General features: G+C 36.2%; 1 protein-coding gene across 5 annotated transcripts in view; it reads left to right on the forward strand.

The window, feature by feature from the left end:
• Positions 1-22,664, forward strand: part of Ino80d (INO80 complex subunit D) — a 74,506-nt gene that overhangs the window by 2,112 nt on the left and 49,730 nt on the right. For 4 of the 5 annotated variants that reach the window (XM_076866740.2, XM_076866743.2, XM_076866739.2 and 1 more), the window contains exons 2-5: positions 5,241-5,343; positions 17,091-17,141; positions 18,501-18,593; positions 18,698-18,944. In XM_076866740.2, the coding sequence (XP_076722855.1) occupies positions 18,727-18,944 (218 nt within the window). In that variant the 5' untranslated portion in view covers positions 5,241-5,343; positions 17,091-17,141; positions 18,501-18,593; positions 18,698-18,726. Of the gene's footprint in view, positions 1-5,240; positions 5,344-15,321; positions 15,433-17,090; positions 17,142-18,500; positions 18,594-18,697; positions 18,945-22,664 lie in introns of all 5 variants that reach the window. The other variant, XM_076866742.2, reaches the window with a different exon arrangement.

Here is a 22,664-nt window from a genome sequence, read left to right on the forward strand (position 1 = left end):
CCCATGACTTGCTCAGAGCTGACTTCTGTCAGGCACCTGAGACTCCTTATGATTCTTAACCAAGTCTGTCTTTTCCTTTTGTCTGCCTGAAGTAAAACTCATTCTCCACAATGATAGATAACCAACCATTTAGCATTGTGCTTAAGAAAGTCTTGATATTGAAGACTGTATAGGTTTCATACCAAAATGTAAATTAGATTTTATGGTTGTTTTAACTCTGTTGATCAGTTGAAATTTCTTATTAACTTGGACATTTTCATATAAATGTGTACCAAAAATCATTACTTTTATTATAGTTTGACTTTATTTTTAAAGCATACTGGTGGGGGGAAAAAATCCTTCTATGAATTAATTCCTTTTCCCAGAACATTTTTAAAGTTTGAAAGAAATTCTCTTGGGGCTGGGGATGTGGCTCAAGTGGTAGCAAGCTCGCCTGGCATGCGTGCGGCCCGGGTTCGATTCTCAGCACCACGTACAAACAAAGATGTTGTGTCCGCCAAGTACTAAAAAAAAAAAAACAAATGTTAAAAAAAATTCTCTCTCTCCCTCTCTCTCTCACTCTTTCTAAAAAAAAAAAAAAAAAAAAATTCTCTTGTTGCTTCATAATTTGATGTTTTCTCATATTCCTAAGCTTTCAAAAACTGTTTGTACAAATACCAAAACTTTGGTACTTTTTCCCACTTGTCCCAAATGCATATTAATTCCCTAATCTAATCACCTCATGGGCTACTTTATTCCTGTAGGAATGGTAGGTTTGACATTTTTAAAAGTTACATTTTATTTGAAACTAATACAGACTTTCAGGGCAAATATTGGATTAGCTTTAAATTGCAAAGGGAATATACCTTTTCACTGTTAAATGTTTTGTTTTAAAAATTGGTGTTTAATTTATAAGTATGAAGCAATCAAATTTTCTTTCCTCAGATTTTATAAACGCATTGTCTATTCCATCCCAAATGTTTTTTTCCCCAGCTAATCATGTTTGCTGCTATTTTTAGAAGAATGAAGATTTTAGTTTAGATGGATTTTAAAAGTTCTGAGTACTCAAAACTTAAAATGTCATTTCAGAAAATTGCTGATCCATTCATTTTTACCTGAGATGCTCTCCCAGGGCCAGCAGCTCTCACTACCCAGGTTTGGACCAGGGGTTATAGATAACAAAAGGCTATTTATATCTGAATACAGCTAAAGAGCAATATTCCCAGACATGAACCTCCCCAACCCCCATACCTGGTAACTTGTAAAAAGGTAGGATAATAGACGAGGCTGTCTTAGAAACTAGAATTATCTCCAGAACAGATACTCCTGTGTAATGGAGTCACATTGAAGTCCACTTAACTTATGCTAATACAGTTGTGTTTGGCAAAACATACAGCAAATAGTCTCCTTCCCACTATATCAGGTGTGAGTTTGTTGCAGAGGCCCCGACTATAAAAGTTGATTTTAGACAATGCTCTGGATCTTTTGAGATACTTGGTTAAAAAAAAAAAAAAAAGTTAAAATTTTAGGTTTCTTTTTTTTCCCCCTCCTTGCACTTAAGGTGATAAGAGTACTTTTTTTTTGGGGGGGGGGGGTGCTGGGGATCGAACCCAGGGCCTTGTACATACAAGGCAAGCACTCTACCAACTGAGCTATATGCCCAGCCTTACTACTTGGTTTTTATTCCTTCAAAAAATATGATCTGTTGTTGTTGTTGTTTTGGTACCAGGGATTGAACCCAGGAGTGCACAACCACCCAGCCATATCCCTAGCCCATTTTATTTTTGAGATGGGGCCTCACTAAGTTGCTGAGGTTGGCTTTGAACTTTTGATCCTCTTGTCACTGGGATTACAGGTGTGTGCTACCGCCCAGCTTGTGATTTGTTTTTAAGATTGGTTTTGGGGGAAATTTTATTGTATCATGGCATCTTGTAGTCTGACATGTTTGAACTGGGCTTTTGGGTTCTGATCCCAGGTCTTTCACTTGGCAGGTTACTTAATCTTTGGTTTCTTTATCTAGAAATGGAAATAAATTTATTTGACTTAAGCAGTAAGTGAAATAGCCATGTGCTTGGCCCCAGAATAGTTACTGATAGAAGATTGATCCCCCTAGCCCACTTTACCTTTCTAGTAGCACCATCTAAATACTATTTATTTTATTTGTATACTTATTTTCTGTAATTAAAAATAATACAGTCTTATTCTGTGTTTGGAGAATTACTATTCATCCCACTCCGGGGATAACCATTGTTGTTATTATTTTTGAGTACTGGGATCACACTCAGGGACATGTATGGGCAAGTGCTCTTACCACTGAGCTACATCCACAGCCCATCTTAACACTTAACATTTTAAGTGTGTTTTCTTTCTTTTGAGTATATGCATGTATATGACATCCACATAAGCATAGGCTGTTAAACGTAACAGTAATTGTGAGATTTTGTGTTGGTTAGAAGATTGGACTCTAGAGTCACATTGGTCTTGAATCCTAGCTGTGTGAAATTGGGTAATTAAAATTACTATCTCAGTTTCTTCATCCACGAAAGGGGGCAATAGAGTGTTTACTTCATAGGGTTGCTGTAAAAAATGAGGATTTACACATCAGTCCTTTAAAATAGTTCCTAGTGGATAAATTTCATGTAATATTTTCCTCTAAAGATTTTTTTATATTCTTGTGTGAATTTTTAATGAGTTTTGACTCAATATATGTTAATAATACTAATAAGTATTTGACTACAGAAAGAATATTGTAGTTAATTTCTTGGGCCAAGTACATATTCTTGTGCCAGTAAAAAATTGTGCAGTATACAAATGGACAGTTCCAGCAGCTTGCAGTTAGCCTAGCCTCTGCTACCCAATTCTCTCTAGTTTGCAAATGTAAAGGAGTGAGAAATGTACCCACTGGCAAAGGTGGAGGTAGGTTTGTTTGACTCTTGGCCTCCTGGAAGATTTGAAGTGACCTGCATGGCCTTGAAGGCCTGAGTACTGTTTGGGGCCTTGGTGGGCTCACTTTAAAGAGTGTTGCCTGAAGAGATGACAGGAATTGGTGAAGTCACTGCTGGTTCATTCATCTACCAGATTAGCTTCTTTGTGGTAGCTCTGCCCTTGAGGAGTTTTTAGTCTGCTCAGGAAGAAAACTAAGCCAGTATTGAGGAAACCTATTTTTCTCCTCTGGCCTGGGGGCAGGCCTTAAAGTGAGGGCTTTGCAGAGATTTCTTTTCTAAGGGAATGGGAGGAGTTAGGTATTCAAGGAGGTAGGACCTACTGGTTTGAATAAATGCCTAGGGACAAAGGAGCATTCTGTGTTGCAAATTGTGGTTCTGTGTGGCCCTGGAGTAGGGGGAGTAGGGGAGTAAACGGTGAGAGGAGGGGTCAGCCTGGCCAGGACTTCAGGAGTTTGTATGTTACACAAAGAAGTTCAGATTTCTTATAAATTTGTAAGCTTACCCCAAAGGCCTTTGACCAAAGAAGTGGTTAACAATTTAGAGGACTCAGGTTGTATAAAGAGTGGCATAGAGGAGAGCATGATTGGAATTAGAACAATGAGGCAGCTACTGAGAAAAGAATGAAGCTGGCCGGAATTAAGGTGGCAGAAAAATGGAGAGGAGGTGGCAGAGGCAGGTGCAGAAGGTAAGTGGGTTCCAGAGGTTGGCCACATGTGAATGTGGGCATCACCTTCATAGATGCTGAAAAGGTAAAAGGAGATCAGAAGTAGATTGGTGTGGTCACTGGTTCTTAAGGAAAGGAAAATGCACTTGGACAGTTTTGTACATTTGGATGGAAACCTGGGTAGTAACCTCTAGTCTTGGTAGATATGGAGTAAAATGATAATAAAAGCCTGTAGGGATGTTTTCTTTGATTTAGACTTTTTATGTTTATGTGTGACTTAATTACTACAATTTCATTGATGAGGAAGTGGATTTATAAAATTGCTGGGTAACTATTATCCCTCTTGTATGCTTACAAGTTTCAGTGAGCTACTGACATGAAAATATTGGAAGATTTTATGGAAAAGTTTTAAGTTTTTAATCTTGAAAATTTGGAAGATCTGAAAACACTAGTCTAAATTTTTTTTTTTTTTTTAATTGCAACAACTTGTTGGAACTGGCTTGAGTCAGTGCCTTTGGATGAACAAACTTCTGTAAAGGCTGCTCCTGGCCCACTCCTGTGGCCCCTGTAGGCATTTTTTCTTGCACCCCTTTAAGATGAGATCAAAAGAACCTTGGGGAACATTGGCCTATAAGTGTGGGGCCCAGAGAAAGGAAGCCACTGACTGAGCAGCCAGGAAGGAGAGATTTTTCAAGAAAGAGAAAGTGGCCAACAGTGTCATGCTGTAGAGAGGTCACATAAGCCAGAGATGGAAAAGTGTATGTGGAATTTAGTAACAAAGAGGTCATTCGTTTCAGATTCTTAGAACAAAAGAACTTTGAAGAGTATAGCTACAACTTAGTTTTTCTTCTTTCTTGTCCCTCTTGTGGGGTTTCTGCAACAATAGTGACTATGACAATGGTAGAACTCAGAAAACATTTGTTGTAAAGGATTATTGACTAGAGCTAATACATGTTTAACCAAATCAAACCCTGCTCATTCTGCTAGTATTTCCCATCACAAAATTATTAGTATGTAAAGACTATAGAGGGGCTGTGGTTGTGGCTCAGAGGAAGAGCACTCGCCTAGTATGTGTGGCACTGGGTTCAATCCTCAGCACCACATAAAAATAAAATGAAGATATTGTGTCCACTTAAAACTGAAGTAAATAAGTAAATATTTAAAAAAAAGACTCTATAGAGAATATTTTTAGTTTTTTGCAGTAATGAGAATTGAACCAGGGCCTGTCCATGCTAGGCAATCTCTCTGTCACTGAGCTACATTCTTAGCCCTTATTATTTTTATTTTTTAATTTTGAGACATAGAAAATATTTTTATATTAGATTTTATATTAGATATAATATGAAATATAGTAAAGAACTCTTGGTGGATTCTGTAAGTCTAGCCCCAATAGGGTGGGAGGGCCTGAATTAGTGGAGAATTATACAGTACTATTCAGAAAACCACTAGCAGCTGGAGAGGGCATTTTAGCCCTGCAGATTCTAGATTAAAATGATAATACTAATAAGTTACTACTTACTGCTTCTAATAGTAGTTAACACTAAGTGATTACTATGTACTGGGTACCATGCTAAGCACAGTTTGTGAAATACCTAATTTAATTCTCCTGAGCAACTGAATGAGGTATATACAATTATAATCTTCCTTTTCAGATGAGAGAATTTACCAGATTTGAGCCCCATCACTGATTCCTACCAGAGCCAATGAGTGATCTCTACTGCTGCATAAGCTATCCTTACCTTTCTAATAAATCAGGTAAAGGCTATTGAAATTATTTTAATTTTAAATTCATAATGCAAGCTTATATATACAATGCGAGAGCAGCCTTTGGCACATAGACATCTGGCAAACATTTATTTTTAAGTAATTCTAATTTAAACTTTAATTATACTGAATATTGCTTAAAGTTTTGGGCAGTCGGCAGTTTTCTCACTGATTTCTTTTTTCCTCTTAGTCACATGAGCTGGTAGGTTTTCATCATTTCTCAGTCAAATTTTACTACTTTTCACATTGACATGAGAATGTTCTTTTTTTTTTTTTAAGTTAATATAGTTGTCTGTTTAGCTACAGTTACATTTTGTGTTCGTCAAGTTGAATTAAAACTCAATTTAAAAAGTCTTAACATGAAGGAAAAACCTTAAGACTTTTAAGTATGAGACTCTAAATATGATTTTAACAATAGCTACTCCTTTGGGGATAAGTAAATAGCCTTTTCATCTTCATTAAATATTTTGGAAAGTTAACATCTCAGGATTTTGGTTCATGCTAGTTTAAAAAAATCGTAAGATATGTTTTTAGGTTAATGCTCCTTAAAGGTGGTAGAATATAAAATTATAGGTGGCAACTAGAGAAATGCTGTGGCAGTGAAATGAACATGCTTCTGAAACAGGAGACTCAAAAGAACAATAATGAAACATAGGGAGTCCGCATGGCGGTGACCCAGCAGTAGTCCCAAAGAGAATAATGTTCACATTTTGTCAAATTGTTTTGTGGTGGTTATTGGAAGACTGAAAAAGCTATTGGCTGCTTGTGCTAAAAGCTTATCTTCCTTTCTCCCGGCTAATATCTTTTTCTCTGTATTTGCAAGAAGAAAGAAACTATGAAAATGAACTGTTTTATTTTACAATTAAACTCAATATATAGTATCAAGAAGGATTTTTTGGAAAAAGATTCTGCATCTTAACATATTTACTGTTTCTGAATTCTAGTGTATGTGGATGTATATGCTGTGGAAATATTCTTTCTGTGACCTGAATCTCATCTATTTTCAGTAATAGTCATTTCTGCATTTTGGTAATAGATGAATGTATATGTTGCTGTTGCTTTAAAGTTCTTACTTACCTGCATTTTCTCTTTAAGGGAACATAGATCTTTTAAATTCTAAGTTAGTTGCTCCACAGCTGAAGGTGATATAGCTGCTAAAGCTGTTAATAAATTTTGTCTGGTTAAGATTTTCTTCCTATTTTAAGTGATTATCAACATGTGTGAAAAGTTAAAGCTGTTTTATCCCTCTTTTTATTTTTTGTTTTTTGCAGTGCTGGAGATCCAACCAGTCTCCCACAGCTAAGCAAGCACTCTACCACTGAGCCCAGAAAATGTGATAGTATTTAAATCTTAGGACTTATACATGTTTGATTATGTGGACCTTATGTATTTTATGTTTCCTTTGTTTATTATAGTATCAAGGAGTGAGGTGATTGTGAACTCCAGCTGTGCAGGCTGGACAGTTGACTATTCAAAAAGAAGATGCAAAGAATGCTATAAAGTGGCCATTTTATCGGACTTTAAAAATATCAAAAGAAATGAGGAAAAATTAATCACAGCTACATATAAAAATTAAGGAGAAATTGTTTATAAGATGCTGAAATTAAATATATATATTTTTAAGTTTTTTTTTTTTTTTTTTTTTTGGTACTGAGGATTGAACTCAGAGGCACTCAACCACTGAGCCACATCCCCAGCCGTATTTTGTATTTTATTTAGAGACAGGGTCTCACTGAGTTGCTTAGCGCCTTGCTTTTGCTGAGGCTGGCTTTGAACTCGAAATTCTCCTGTCTCATCCTCCCAGAGCCGCTGGGATTACAAGTATGCGCGCTGCGGTGCCCAGCTTTAAATATGTTTATGAGTGGCATAGAAGTATAGGTAAACCAGGCACAGTGACACATGCCTGTAATTCCAGTGACTCTGGAGACTGAGGCAGGAGAATCCCAACTTTTAAGGCCAATCTGGGCAATTTAGCAAGACCCTGTCTCAAAATAAAAAGGGCTGGGGATATAGCTCGGTTGCACAGCATTCTGAGTTCAATTTCTAGTACCAAGAAAAAAAAGGAAGGTTGGGGTGATTAGAGAAAACTTTCACATTTTGTGGGTAAATACTAAAAGAGGGCAGTTGAATGGACTAATGAATTCTTAGAGTTGGAAAGGAGTTGAATAGGTAGACTTTTAATGAGTTTTTACATTTTCAACATTACTTTTTTGAATAAATATTGAGTAGCAAATTATATGACATCTATTTGATGAAACATGTTACTTCATAAAAATTCTGCGATATTAAAAACATTTTATAACTTTTAGTGTATACTGACTTTGTCATGATATCTGACTATGGCTTCTAGAAATAATTCTGTAGACAAAAGTACCAATTTAGTAGAGGTTTTTGATTTTTGTTTCTGGTTCTGGGCATTGAACCCAGGTGTGCTTTATCACAGAGCCACATCCCCAGCCCTTTGTATTATTTATTCACTTATTTTTTTACTTTTTTAAAAAAAGTGTGATTTCTAATTAGTTATACATGACAGTAGAAAGGCTTTTCCATTCGTTTTATTTTGAGATAGGATCAGGCTACCTCCCAACTTGTGATCCTCCTGCCTCAGCCTCCTGAGTCTCTGGAACTACAGGCAGGCACCATTGCTTCTGGCTCATTTTACTGGTTTTTAAGAATTATTTAATGATAAGTGGGTGAATGTCATGAACTTTGAATACATAATCTGGAATTAAGAATTACTCTTATAAAATCTCTTCATTCAACATGTACTTATTGAACATCTACTAACTTCTGGGTAGACCGAGGAATATAATGATGCACAGAAAACTGTTGGTTCTTTTAGGAGTTTATTTTCTAGGACAGAAGTCAACAGGCAAAGTAGGACTTGATGAATGTAGAAACGGGGAAATAGAGGCAGTACCTCAGAAGAGCATGTAACTAACTCATGTTTCTGGTTGAGCTTTGTGGGGTCTGTATGTGTCTTCTTAAGGATTATACCAGGGTTGACCATAGGAGGGAGCACTAAGTAGAAGATAAAGAGGGAAGAGGACCATTTATATGGGCAGATGGAACATTCTGTTTATAAGCTTGGTGAGAGTAGAGGAACCTGAGGTGTCTAGAGCTCTGAATAAAGGTTCCCCAATTATCTGCTCCCTTTCTTTCTTTCTTTTTTTTTCTTTTAAAAATGTGTTCTTTTTAGGTATACATGACAGTAGAATGTATTTTGATGTATTATACATATATGAAGTATACTTTCTTGTGGTTTTACATGATGTGGAGTTTCATTGGTTGTGTAGTCCTATATGAACATAGAAGTTGTGTTCGATTCATTCTACTCTCTTTTCTTTTCCTATCCTCCCTCCCTTCCCATCATCTAATCCAATGAACTTCTGTTCTGCTGCACCCTCCTTATTTATTGTGTGTTAGCATCCGCATATAGAGAGAACATTCGGCCTTTAGTCTTTTGGGATTGTCTTATTTCACGTAGCATATCTTATTTCACGTAGCTTGATAGTCTCCAGTTCCATCCATTTACTGGCAAATGGCATAATTTCATTCTTTTTTATGGCTGAGTAATATTCTGTTGTGTATACATACCACATTTTCTTTATCTGTTGTTGAAGAGCACTAACTGTTGTGAATTGAGCTGCTATAAACATTGATGTGGCCATATATATATATATATGTGTGTGTGTGTGTGTGTGTATATATTTTTTTTTTTTTTCTGGCTTTAAGTCTTTGGGTATATGCCGAGGAGTATAGCAACTGGGTCAAATGGTGGTTCCATTCCAAGTTTTCCAAGGACTTTCTTTCACTCCCTTTCTTTTTTTTTTTTTTTTTTTTTTTTTTTAAGAATTTTTTAATATTTATTTTTTAGTTCTCGGCGGACACAACATCTTTGTTTGTATGTGGTGCTGAGGATCGAACCCGGGCCACACGCATGCCAGGCGAGCACGCTACCGCTTGAGCCACATCCCCAGCCCATCACTCCCTTTCTTTTTAATGTGTCTCATTTTATAGATTATAATTTTTCTAAGGACATAATGTCTTGCATTATGGCATTCACAACTATTGAGAAAATGAAAAACTTTTCTTAAGTGTCTAATAAGTAAATACTTTTCGCCTTTAAAGGGAAAATGACACGAATTTAGCAAGTTCTTTAATTTAAAAAAAAATTCAGAATTATGAGAAAGTTTGTAAGTTTTATGATTTTGATTTTACTATGTTACGTTTTACAATGTAGATACATCTGGTTAATGATGGTACAGTACTTACATCTCTTTTTCCTCACTAAACCAATCACAAAATAATAGAAATAGAATTAGAGAAAAGAAACTCAAATCTGGAATAACTACCATAAGCTCATAATCAGAATATGTGAAAATTAGATGTCCTTAGGGGCAGAGAAAATTAAATCAAGACAAGATGCTAAGAAAGAATGATTTCCTCTTTAGAATCAGGTTGGTGAGGGGAGCAGCTTTCTCCCAAGTAGGTGACACACCCTGAGGGCAATAACTTCTTTGGAATGACAAAGTAGGGCATGTATTGGGCTCCCCAAGTGGCCCAGGAGGTGGGGCGGAATTATAAACTGCAGTCCTACCATTTTTGCAAGTTCAAAATGGATGGAGCATAATGGCGCATACCCAGAATGCCAGGGATTCGAGAGGCTGAGGCAGGAGAACTGCAAGTTCCAAGCCAGCACAGGCAATTTAGCAAGACCTTCTCTCAAAAAAAGGGGTGGGGATGTAGCTCAGAGGTAGTGTCCCTGGGTTCAATCCCTAGTAATGCTCCTCCCCGTCCCCCCAAAAAATTGGGGCAGAAATTGTTAGCAAGGAAACTCAACAGCTGCTCATGTTTATCAACTAAAAAGGAATCAAGGCTAAAGAATCATCCCTTCTAAATCTATGGCAAGTGGGTATTTATGGGCTTGGGAAAGTAGTCCAGCAAGGAGTTAGAACCTCCAGAGAACAGTGATAAAAATTTTCAAAAACGAGGGGCTGGGGATGCAACTCAGTGGTAAGAACCTGCTTGGCATGCTTGACTTGCTTGGCCTTCAGTTCCACCCCCAGGATTGTGGGGGGGGGGGACTTTTTCAAAAACAGCAGAGTAGGTGAAAATTGTGATCAAGTAGTTCCAGTGGGAGGAGATGGGGTGAGTAGTGGTGAGGTATGGCTCCTCTGAAATTAGAATTTAAAGATGAGATTTTAAAGTTCAAGAAAAATAATAACAACTGAAAGAGATAAGAGTGAGCTGATGAAACCAGTGTACAGAATAAAGAGAAAAGTATGGTCATTTATACAAATGAATGTTAACTTTCAAAGCAATAGATAATGGAGGCAAGCTTGAGAAATTTAAGAAATCAAAAAAGAAAAAATTAAAGACTTTAGAGACAATGATAGATAAGGAATATAGTACCTCTAGCATACCAATAATTGATACCATCGAGGATGTCAACACAGTAAATGAAGGAGGCTGGGCATACACTCCTATAATCGTGGCTATTCAGAAGGTTGAGGCAGAATTGTTGAGTTCATTGCCAGGCTGGGTAATTTAGTGAGACGCTGTCTTAAAATAAAAAGTGAAAAGGGATGTGGAAGTAGCTCAGTAGTATGTGTTTTGCTACTAAGCCACATCCCTAGCCCTTTTTATTTTGAGACAGGATCTCACTAAGTGCCCATGGTCTCACTAAATTGCTGAGGTTGGCCTTGGACTTGTGATCCACCTACCTCAGCCTCCTGAGCTGCTAGGATTACACATGTGCACCACAGTACCTTGTTCAATTAAAATATTTTTAACAATAATTTTCAGCAATAATGCTGATACATACAGTTATTTGTGTGAAATCAAGAAATGTCTTCTAATGGAGAGACTATAAATCTTCCAAGAAAAACAGCTATATGGTGGAATATGTAATGAATTAAAATTTACAAACAGTACAGAGAAATATAATGAATTGAGATGAAATATCTGTCATATAAGTAAACTGAAGCAAAAGTCAAATCTGATAAAAGAGTATTTAATAGTTGATAAAGTCAAGTGTGGTCCCAGCAAGGCTAGGAGATCCCAGATTCAAGGCTAGCCCGGGGAATTTAGTGAGATCCTGTCTCAAACTAAAAAAGTAGAAAGGGTTGTGGACTGGGATATAGATTGAACCCTAGCTGGGTTCAATCTTCAGTACACACCCGCCCCGCCCCCCCCCCCCCCCCCCAAATAGCCAGGAATAAGGCTGAGGGTGTAGCTCAGTGGTAGAGCACATGTCTAGCATGCATGAGATCCTGGGTTTGATCCCTAGCACTGTAAAAAATAAACAACAACAACAACAAAACTTTAGTGAGTATTATCGGCCTGTGGCTCTGTGATGTCTGTCACATCTGCTCAGCTTATGATAGCCCCCAAAGCAGACATGGACAGTATTTAAGTGAATGAGCATGGCTGTATTCAGTAAAATTTTATTTACAAAAACAAGCAGTGTTACAAATTTGTCCTCTAAACCATAGGCTTTTCTGACTTAAGATCTTAAATAGTGTCTGAGAAAAGTTGAGAGCAAAGAATGTGCAGAGATTTAACTTGGCAAGCCACATTGAACTCAACACAAAGAGAATTGATTTTGAGTTACTTTTGTTTTTCTTTTTGCAGACCTAGGGATTGAACCCAGGGACTTTGTGCATGCCAGGCTCTATCACTGAAGTATATCCCCAGCCCTGCTATTTCTTCCCCCCTCCCTCCCTCCCTCTCTCTTTTTCCCGTTCCCCGCATTCCTTTCTTGTATGTTAAACATACTCTACTCCAATCCTTCCCTTCCTCCCTTCCTTATTTTTTTGTACTGGAGATTGAACTCAGAAGCACTTTACCACTGAGCCACATCCCCACCCCTTTTAATTTTTTACTAAGTTGTTTTGGGCCTTGCTGAGGCTGGCTTTGGCATCTTCCTGCCTCTGCCTCCAGAGTCACTGGGATTACAGGTGTGTGCCATCATACCCAGCTCACCATTAAAATTTTTAAGACAAAAAGATAAGGAAAAATAGAAGTTAGATTATAGTAGAGGATTTTTGATTCAACTCTTCCAGTCCTTGATAGAACAAGAATAGAGAATAAGTTATGACATAGGATATGACACATGAGGTTAATAACCTCATAAATGGTGTAACAAACAACATACCATGAAAACAATTATTTTTTTCACACACCCTTTAGGCCTCCAAAAAAAAATTTAGTTAATATAAGAAGCAAAGATATATGTAGATTATGATCCTATTTCTTTTCTAGAATTAAAACAGAAAAGTACAAAAATTTTCCATTTGGAAAAAAAAACTCTTTTAAGAAGAATATTTTTAGTTGTAGATGGACACAACACCTTTATTTTATTTATTTAGTTTTTTTATGTGGTGCTGGGGATCAAACCCAGTGCCTCACACATGCTAAGCAAGCATTCTACCACTGAGCCACAACCCCAGCCCTGAAAAAGATTAACTCTTGGATCAAAGGAAAAATAAAAAATTAAACCAAATGGTAGAATGTGCTGATAGTCAAAATTCTGTGTATTAATACCTATGGGATATATAGTTAAATCTGTACTCAAAGGAAAATTCATAGATGTAAATAGAATATTAAAGCTGGAAAAGAATGAAAATTCAATCCAAGAAGTAGAATAAAATAATTGGAAGAAAGTAGAAGGATGGTATTAGCAGAGATAAAAGCAGAAATTGAGGAAGTAGATAAATGAAAGTGCTAATAACTCTAAGATATTTTTTATTTTTGGTAGACAGTGTTGATAAAAATATTAAGCAGATAAACTAAAGCTCATCATGAACAAAGGGAGAAAACACAAATATCACATTGTATGTGAACGTACAATAGGACGTGAATATTTAGAAAATTAAATGTAAAAAGTTTACTCTGCTCAACTGGATACAGATAAATTGAAAACAGAAGAGCACTATTAGGCTCAAGCAACCCAAGGAACATAGATAACTAAAATGCTTTTTACATTCTTAAAGAACAGAAAAAGAGGGATGGAGGTGTAAGCTCAGTGGTAGAGCTCTGCCTAGCTCGAAGGAGGCCCTGGGTTAGATCCCCAACACAACCCGTGTGTACACGCACATAGAAAAAAGAACATAGGAAAATAAAAAATTGTTTTGTAAATTACTTTTTGCAACATTATATTGATACCAAATCTGCCAAAACATACAGAAGAAAACTATACCATTCTCAAAATACAAAAATCTTGCTGGGCATAGAGGCACTTGCTTATAATCCCAGCAATTTGGAAGACTGAGGCAAGAGGATCAAAAGTTTGAGGCCAGTCTCAGCAAACTAGTGAGTCCCTGAACACCTTAGTGAGAATCTGTCTCAAAATAAAAAGGACTAGGGATGTGGCTCAGTAGTTAGCACCCCTGGGTTCAATCCCTGATTACCAAAAAAAGATAAACAAAAAGTAAAAAAAAAAAAAAAAAAAAACAAAAACCAAAAAACAAATCCTAGATATTGGTGTCATTCAACAGCACATTAAAAGAATAAATAATATACGATAACCAGTTGGCTTTTCTTATATTTTTCTTATATGGAGGTGTTAAACACCATAATTTTAAAAGTGTAAACAGGAAATAAGATTTCCCTAGGTGATGAAAAAATTGGTTAAATTAACCATCAACTTTTACTAAGTTGCTTTGGGCCTTGCTGAGTCTGGCTTCAGCATCTTCCTGCCTCTGCCTCCAGAGTCGCTGGGATTACAGGTGTGTGCCACCATACCCAGCTCACCATTAAAATTTTTAAGACAAAAAGATAAGGAAAAATAGAGGTTAGATTATAGTAGGAGATTTTTGATTCAACTCTTGCAAATAAAACAAAGACTAAGAAACTTGACAGTATTGGGGTCTTAACCCAGGGGTGCTTTACCAATGAATTACATTTCTGGTCCCCATCCCCCGCCCCTTTTTTTTATACTGGGGATTGAACTTTGGTCACTTAACCTCTGAGCTGCATCCCCCTGACTTGCTATTTTTTTTTGTTTTGAGAGTATCTTTTTAAATTGCTGAGGGTCTTGATAATTGACAGAGGCTGTTCTCCAACTTGTGAACATTCTGCCTCAGTCTCCCAAATTGCTGGGGTTACAGGTATTTTTCACCATGCCCAGCTCAAAATCCTATTCTTAGTAAGATAGGAATTGTTGGGCTTGGGGATGTAACTCAGCTGGCAGAGTGCTTGCTGTGCATGCACAAGGCCCTGGGTTCAATCCCCAGCACCAATAAATAAACAAAAAAACAATAGGAATTGTGGGTTACTTTTTTTAAAAATATTTTTTTAGTTGTAGCTGGACACAATATCTTTATTTATTTTTATGTGGTGCTGAAGATCAAACCTAGAGCCTCACATGTGCGAGACAAGTGCTATACCGCTGAACCACAGCCCCAGCCCCTGTGGTTTACTTTTTTTCTTTTCTTTGTTTGGTGCTTGAGATTGACCCAGGGCCTAGCATGTGCTAAGCATACACTTTCCCATGGAACTACAAATATGGAATATGTGTTGTGATGTGATGCAAGTTAGCATTGTTTCTAATGAAGCAGTTATTTAAATTTAGGAGTTAACAGTGTTGCTGCCACTGTTATCATTATTATCATCATCATGATTATTATTTGTTGTACTGGGCATTAAACCCAGTGGTGCTCTATCATTGAGCTACATCCCTGACTCTTTTATTTTTTTTAGTTTGTGACAGAGTCTCACTAATTTCCTGAGGCTGGCCTCAAACTTGTAATTTTTTCTGCCTCAGCCCCCAGAGTACCTGGGATCACAGGTGTGTTACATTATGCAAAGCTTTGCTATTATTGCTTAACATTTTTTCTAGTGGTTCTAGCCAATTGAGTTATGGGAGAATATATGCTTAAAAAACTGGGGAAAAAAGTGAAATCCTCAATTTTTTTAAAATTCTTTTTTTTAATATCTTTATTTTTATTTTTATGTGGTGCTGAGAATCGAACCCAGTGCTTCACGCATGCCAGGCGAGCGCTCTACCACTGAGCCACATCCCCAGCCCGAAATCCTCAATTTTGATTGCATAACTAGGAAATTTCATAGTAAAATGTAAGCATTGCCTTTCATATCCCTCTATTCTTGCCCTTAGACTTTGTAAAATATTCTTCTACATACCAACACACAGGTTTGTTTCTTTTTTTAAAATTATTTTTTTAGTTGTAGATGATACAATATCTTTATTTTGTTTATTTATTTTTATGTGGTGCCGAGGATCCACCCAGGGTCTCATGAGCGCCAGACAAGCACTCTACCACAGAGCTACAATCCAAGCCCTTTTTCTTTCTTTTTTTTTTTTCTATAAAGGTAATCAAACAGATTCCGTAAATGACTTTTTTAAAAAAAGTTTTTTATTTGTTTTAATTAGTTATACATAATAGTAGAGTGAAGCAGGAGGCATCACAATACCAGACCTTAAACTATACTACAGAGCCATAGTAACAAAAATGGCATGGTATTGGCACCAAAACAGACATGTAGACCAGTAGTACAAAATAGAAGACAAAGAGACAAACCCACATAAATACAGCTATCTCGTGCTAGACAGAGGCACCAAAAACATTTAGTAGAGAAAAACTAGCCTATTCAATAAATAGTGCTGGGAAAATTGGAAATCCACATGTAACAAAATGAAACTAAACCCCCATCTCTCACCCTGCACAAAACTCAAAAGTGGATCAAAGACTTAGGCAACAGAAACCCTGTGCCTAATAGAAGAAAAAATAGGCCCAAATCTTCACCATGTTGGCTTAGGATTTGACTTCTTTAACAAGTCTCCTAAAGTGCAAGAAGTAAAATCAAGAATCAATAAATGGGACAGCTTCAAACTAAAAAGCTTCTTCTCAGCAAAAGAAACAATCAATAACGTGAAGAGAGCCAGCAGAATGGGAGAAAATCTTTACCACATGCACCTCAGATAGAGCATTAATCTCCAGGATATATAAAGAACTCAGAAAACACCAAAAAACAAAACAACCCAATCAATAAATGGGCTAAGGAACTGTATATAACTTTTTAAGCTTAGGTGTACCCAGGGTATTTTTTCACTGAAGTTCATACACACTTACTTGAACTTACTTGTGAAAGACTTTGCCAGGTAGTTGAGTAGTTTAAGAGAGTATAAGAATGAAAAACCACCTGGGTTGCTTTGACATATTTCCTGTCCTAACTATTCAGACCTTTAGGAAAGCTAAATGAATTTGTAGTCCAACTCTTGCATCCCAATAAGGTGGAAAGGAAAAGCTCTAATTTTTGTTTTATATTGATGTTATTAGATTTACTTAGTAATTTGAGTGATTTATTAGTATTGCATGTTTTTTTAATCTATTGAAGTTATCGAAATGTTTCTTAAGGAGAATACAAATATGCTACCATTATCACTAGTAGGTGAAATTAGTAATATAAGGATTAACATTTTTGGGCGGGGGTTGTGGCTCAGTAGAGCACTTGCCTATCATGCGTGAGGCACTGGATTTGATCCCTGGCACCATATAAAAATGAAAACAAATAAAATAAAGGTATTGTGTTCATCTACAACTAAAAAAATAATTTTTAAAATGTTTCTTAAAAAAGAATAACATTTGTGAATAGTAACTTAAATTTATCCAGCGCTTACCATGTGCTAGGCATGATCCTTACTGTTACATGCTTTGCATCATTTGATCCTTAGAACAACAGTGATAACATCTCCTTTTATCCCTATTTTACAGATGAGAAAACTGAGATTCAGAGAGGTTAAATGATTTGTTCAAGATAACACAGTAAGTGTTAGATTTCGGGCTGGAACGACTGTGTCTTCTCAAGTATTTATGTTTCTTGTCATTTGCTGGTATAAGGAATGTTTCATTCAACCTTTTTTCTTTTGTTTTTATTTTTTTAGCACTAAGGGTTGAAACCAGGGCTTTGCACATGATAAGCACATACACTTTACTACTGAGTAGTAATGTGTTCAGATTCTGAATGAAAGGGTATTTCCCAAGTGTTCCTGTAGCTGGTATCTAAGCTGTTCCATCAGCTTTGGGAGGATGGGTTGGACTGCATCAGCTCTCAGAGACACTGACTTTGCAAAATAGATTTGAGTTTCATAGTTGTGGACTCCTATGGGGTTATGCAATAGCTACCCTTTTGGGGGCAGAAGGGTATAGGCAAAGGCAAAGGTCTGTTGGATATAGAAAGGTAGTCAGTATTGTAAAATTCCCTTCCATTTTCTAATGGAATCTCAGAAGGCTTAAGCAATGATTATTATCCTACTTCCCAGTGATTAGAAGCACCAGGTGGGGTGGAGTGCTGAATGATATAAGTGTGGTTGGATGACTAGGCTTTGTGCTGAAAAAGCTTAGAGTTTAGATGTTATAGTGTGGTGGAGTATTAGAAGGAAAATAACATTTTTTAAAAATTTTACTTTTTATTAGAGCATTATAATTATATGTAGTATTTGGGTTCCTTTTGACAAGATTATCCCCATTTCTCCTCCCTATTTTATATTTTATTTGCTCTATTTTTATGTTTCATAAACATTTGTTACAAATTGGCAAATATTTTGTCAATATAAGAAAAAAGGTAGGGACTGGCTGTGGCTCCATGGTAGTGTGCTTACCCAGCATGTGAGAGGCACTGGGTTCGATCCCCAGCACCACATAAAAATAAATAAATAAAATAAAGATACTGTGTCTATGTAAAACTAAAAATTAAAAAAAAAAAAAGAAGAAGAAGAAGAAAGAAAAAGAAAAGAAAAAATGTAGAATTTCTGAGAGAAGTTTTAGGTCTATAGTTTATTCCATTGGCCTAGTAAAGGGATTTGGTTTTCTAAAAATACAAGTACATAAACACCTGTAAAAAGACCTGTACTGGTGACAGTTCATTTGGTGGAGGAGTTCTGCTTTAAGGTATTCACAAAACTTAACCTGAGTAAATGTTATTTAGTTCCATTTTGAGAGATAGGATAGCATATTTTATAATGTCTTTTTTTTTTTTTTTCCTATTTGACCGCATTAATGAGATGTTGGAGTATAAGGAAGAATCCATTACATTAGGAAGGGTGATAGTGGCATATTTTATAACCTGGATGAACTAGCTTTGCTTATTTCTACTTGTTAACTAGGCTTTTGATATTTTTATAGACAGTCTGCTTCATCTCGATTCAGCAGCGTTCCAAACTGTGGTATCCTTGGGGTTTTCTTAACATTGCTATGGTGCAGAAGATTTAAAATCAGGTATGGCTGTGAGGCCAAAGTTCCTCAGTGAAATTCTCAATTTAAATCTACCTTGTGCTCTCTGATTTATCATTTGGGTTTCTTTTTTTGTGGTGGCCCTTTAGCTGATGTTCACAAGGAATAGAGTCACGTGATGTATGAAGGGAAACATATACACTTCTCTGAGGTTGACAATAAGCCCTTGTGCTCGTATAGCCCCAAACTGTGCAAGCAGCGGCGTCTCAACGGCTACGCTTTCTGTATCAGACACGTTCTGGAGGACAAGACTGCCCCCTTCAAGCAATGTGAATATGTGGCCAAGTACAACAGCCAGCGCTGCACCAACCCCATCCCCAAATCAGAGGATCGTAGGTAAGCAGTCAGTCCTTGATTTCAAGGGTAAGCTTGCCTCCTTGTCTTCTGTCTTCTCTTTTTTCCTTTCTCCCTCTTTCAGTGTGGTGAATTTAAATGTTGAGTTCTGGGGGAATCCAAGTAAACTTGGGAATGCTTCTTAAAAGATTGAAATTTCTTTTAAACAGAGTAGTAAGTTTGAGGGATTATTTTAAAAATATGTGCCAGTGTTTTCTTTTTTTATTAATTTCATAGACTTTTTAAAATTATCTCCCCTGAAATTTGCTGCTTGGCTTCTTGGTACTAGTTTACTTGGTTTGTGTCCTTATAAAGTATTCCTGTCTTTTCTACTTAGTTTTATCCATCTGCCTAGCAAAAGAAACTATAGGAAATAACTGTTATAATATATAATAATTTGGGTGTTTTAAAATATATGCATGAAAGATAGTGAATGATATGTTAATTAAATATATGTAATTAAATCCTAATTAAGGGTTGGGGTTGTGGCTCAGCGGTAGAGCACTTGCTTAGTCATGTAAGGCCCTGGATTCTATCCTCAGCACCACATATAAATAAATAAAGGTATTGTGTCCAACTGCAACTAAAAACTAAATATTTTTTTAAAAAATCCTAATTAAAAGAGGATTTAAAATAGTATTCAAAATATTCAGAAGATTTACTTCCTAAACAGACTACTAAGTTTTGGCATTGTCTTATATATAATTTTGACTTTTTTTGGTCAAAAAGGGTTCCACATACATTTTGTTTACCATAATTTAGACACTTTTGCTTTATGGGTAGGCTAAAGTGTGGAAGTTATTTTGAAAGGAGTTAAGACCCATTGTCTTTCATAGTCTTAAGAAAATTTATGCTTTCAGATATAATCTCTTCTTCATGTATCTTTTTCTTTAGTTCTCCAGAAACCATTCTTATCATTGTGGAACATGACACAGGGATGCATGCTTGTTTTCCCGAAGTTTTAGATAGTTATCTTTAGGTATAAGAGTTGAAACTTTTACTTCCGTCTTATATCATGCGTGCACACACACACACCCTCACACCCTTACACTCTCACCCACAATTGTATACATAAGCAAATGCTACCAGTATACATTAGTTGAAAAAGAGAGACATGTGTTTTTTTATGTCATAGTATATACTGTTTTTTAATTTTTTCGTGTGAAATAATTTGTGTTGGTAGAGATCCAACCAAAATGAGAATATATATAATGTGGTGATTTGGGAGTACCCTACTAGAATTTCTAATGAGCATTCAGGCTTCAAATAACAATACCTGAAAGTTAGAAACAGCTGCTTAGTGAGGCAAGAAATAAAATTTTAATCTCAGATGAGAAAGGGACCTGTGTATTAGGCTAAACATATCTATCTAGTGGGTTTTAGCTCACTGAAAATAATAATTTCTTACCCCTGCTCTCTTTTAACAGCCCAATTTCTAAGCTTGGAGTAATTTCTTTACTTCAAGCTCCATTGTAAACACATTTCTATAATTTTGTCTTAAATTTAGTTTATCACAGTTGCAATTGTCAGCCTTGGATTTCTTTTGGTGGGTTTTTTTTTTTTTTCCCCTATTTGAGCTAAAGCAAGTATTATCTTAATAGTTAACAGTAAGCCTGAAGAAGGAGTTCTGAATTTCTTTAAAATTTTAATTCTCTGAAGTATTTGTCTTCAAAGTAATTTCCTCTTTTGAGGAAAGGATAAGGGAAAGAAGTTTTGTATTTCTGTGTTAAGAGAAGCTATGCAAGAAATAACAAGTTATACTTCTTTTTTTCAAAATTGTTTTATGACCATATCAGTGAAAAATTATAGGAATTTTTTTGTTTCAGCACTGGGGATTTTTTTTTTTTTTTTTTTAAGCACTGGGGAATTGAACCCAGGGCTTTGTGCATGCTAGGCAAGTACTCTTCCACCAGGTACATCTCCAGCCCTCGGTATTTTTGTTGCTTGTAGGGTTGCCTGAAAATAAATTAAAGTGAAGTCAAAAGAGGTAATGTTATTATTTTTTTTCCAGTTGTAGATGCACACAATACCTTTATTTTGTTTATTTTTTTTATGTGGTGCTGAGGATCGAACCCAGTGCCTCACACATGCTAGGAAAGCACTCTACCACTGAGCCACAACTCTACCCCAAAAGAGGTGATATTCTTGTTACCTCAAGAAATCCAGGTTGAATTCATGTATTAATATGTTTAAACCTATATATGTTTAAATATATATATATATATATATGTTTTAATAGCTTAATTAAGATGTGATTCACATACCATACAGTTCATTCATTTAAAGGGTACTAGTCAGTATTTTTTACTACGACACAAGACTACACAGCTATCATCATAATCTAATTTTAGACCATCTTTATTATCCCCATAGAAACCCTGACTCCATTAGCAGTCATTTCCAGGTGATGGTTCTTTTAGACTGAAAATTTAAATCTATATACTTATTTTAAATGTTGTTCATAACTAAGTTATTATAGTCTAGTTATAAAGAATTTTTCCACTTAAAAGAAGCAGAGTTTAAAAAAAAAAATATATATATATATTTATTTATAGTTTTCTTTTCTTTCTTTATTTTTATGTGGTGCTGAGGATTGAACCCAGGGCTTAGCACGTGCTAAGCAAGCACTCTACTGCTGAGCCACAACCCCAGCTCCAAGAAGCAGAGTTTTTAAGAGTCCAGACTATTTGTTGTGGGTGGTGGTGGTATCCCAGTATCTAGAATTAAGGGTGCTGAGAGGGAAGGCTGCCTCTGTCAATGAGCCTCATTCTAGTCAGTAGCACAGAGCAGCCTCATTTACCAGCTGGGATTGTCCACATATAAATGAGCAGAGAAGTTTGATTTCTAAACTAAAAAACAAAAACCAAAAAAACTACTACATTGTTCTTCCCTAGAAAGCTAATAAGCCTTTTGTTAATTATAGAATTGAGTTGAAAACAACAAAAACCATTTACTCTCTTAAATTATAATTATTAGTGCTATGACATTTTTTAATATTTTTTAGTTGTTGATGAACCTTATTTTATTCATTTATTTACATGTGGTGCTGAGAATCAAACCCAATGCCTCTCACAGGTGAGGCAAGTGCTCTATCACTGAGCCTCAACCCCAGCCCCTGGATGACATTCTTATACATACATATAATGTACTAAATCATGTCATTTTCCCTATCTGCTCTTTTATCCCTTCCCGCTGGTCCCCTTCTCCTCTGTCCCCCCAATTAAATTTTTTTTAAGTATATATTTTTTAATTGTAGATGGACTCAGTACCTTTATTTTATTTATTTATTTTTATGTGGTGCTGGGGCTCGAACCCAGTGCCTCACACATGCTAGGCAAGTGCTTTACCACTGAGCTACAGCCCCAAACCCCTATTTAAATTTTTTTTTTTTTTCGGTACCAGGTATTGAACCCATGGGCACTTAACCACAGAACCATACCACCCCCCTCGCCTTTTTTTTTTAAAGTATTTTATTTAGAGACAGGGTCTCACTGAGTTACTTGGGGCCTTGCTAAGTTGGTAAAGCTGGCTTTGAAATAGAAGTCCTCCTGCCTCAGCCTCCTGAGCCACTGGGATTACAGGCATGCGTCACTGTACCTACCTGAGTCCCTCCCCCACTGTTTAAGTTTTACTAAATTGTATTATTGTTTTTCACTTTTTGGTTAATGTAGTTTTCCTAATATTCCTTTCCTTGCTGGCTACAGCCTTTTTCTTTTCTTTTCT

Source organism: Callospermophilus lateralis, chromosome 9, assembly GCF_048772815.1.
Source record: "Callospermophilus lateralis isolate mCalLat2 chromosome 9, mCalLat2.hap1, whole genome shotgun sequence".
In the NCBI taxonomy this organism is placed as follows: Eukaryota; Metazoa; Chordata; class Mammalia; order Rodentia; family Sciuridae; genus Callospermophilus; species Callospermophilus lateralis.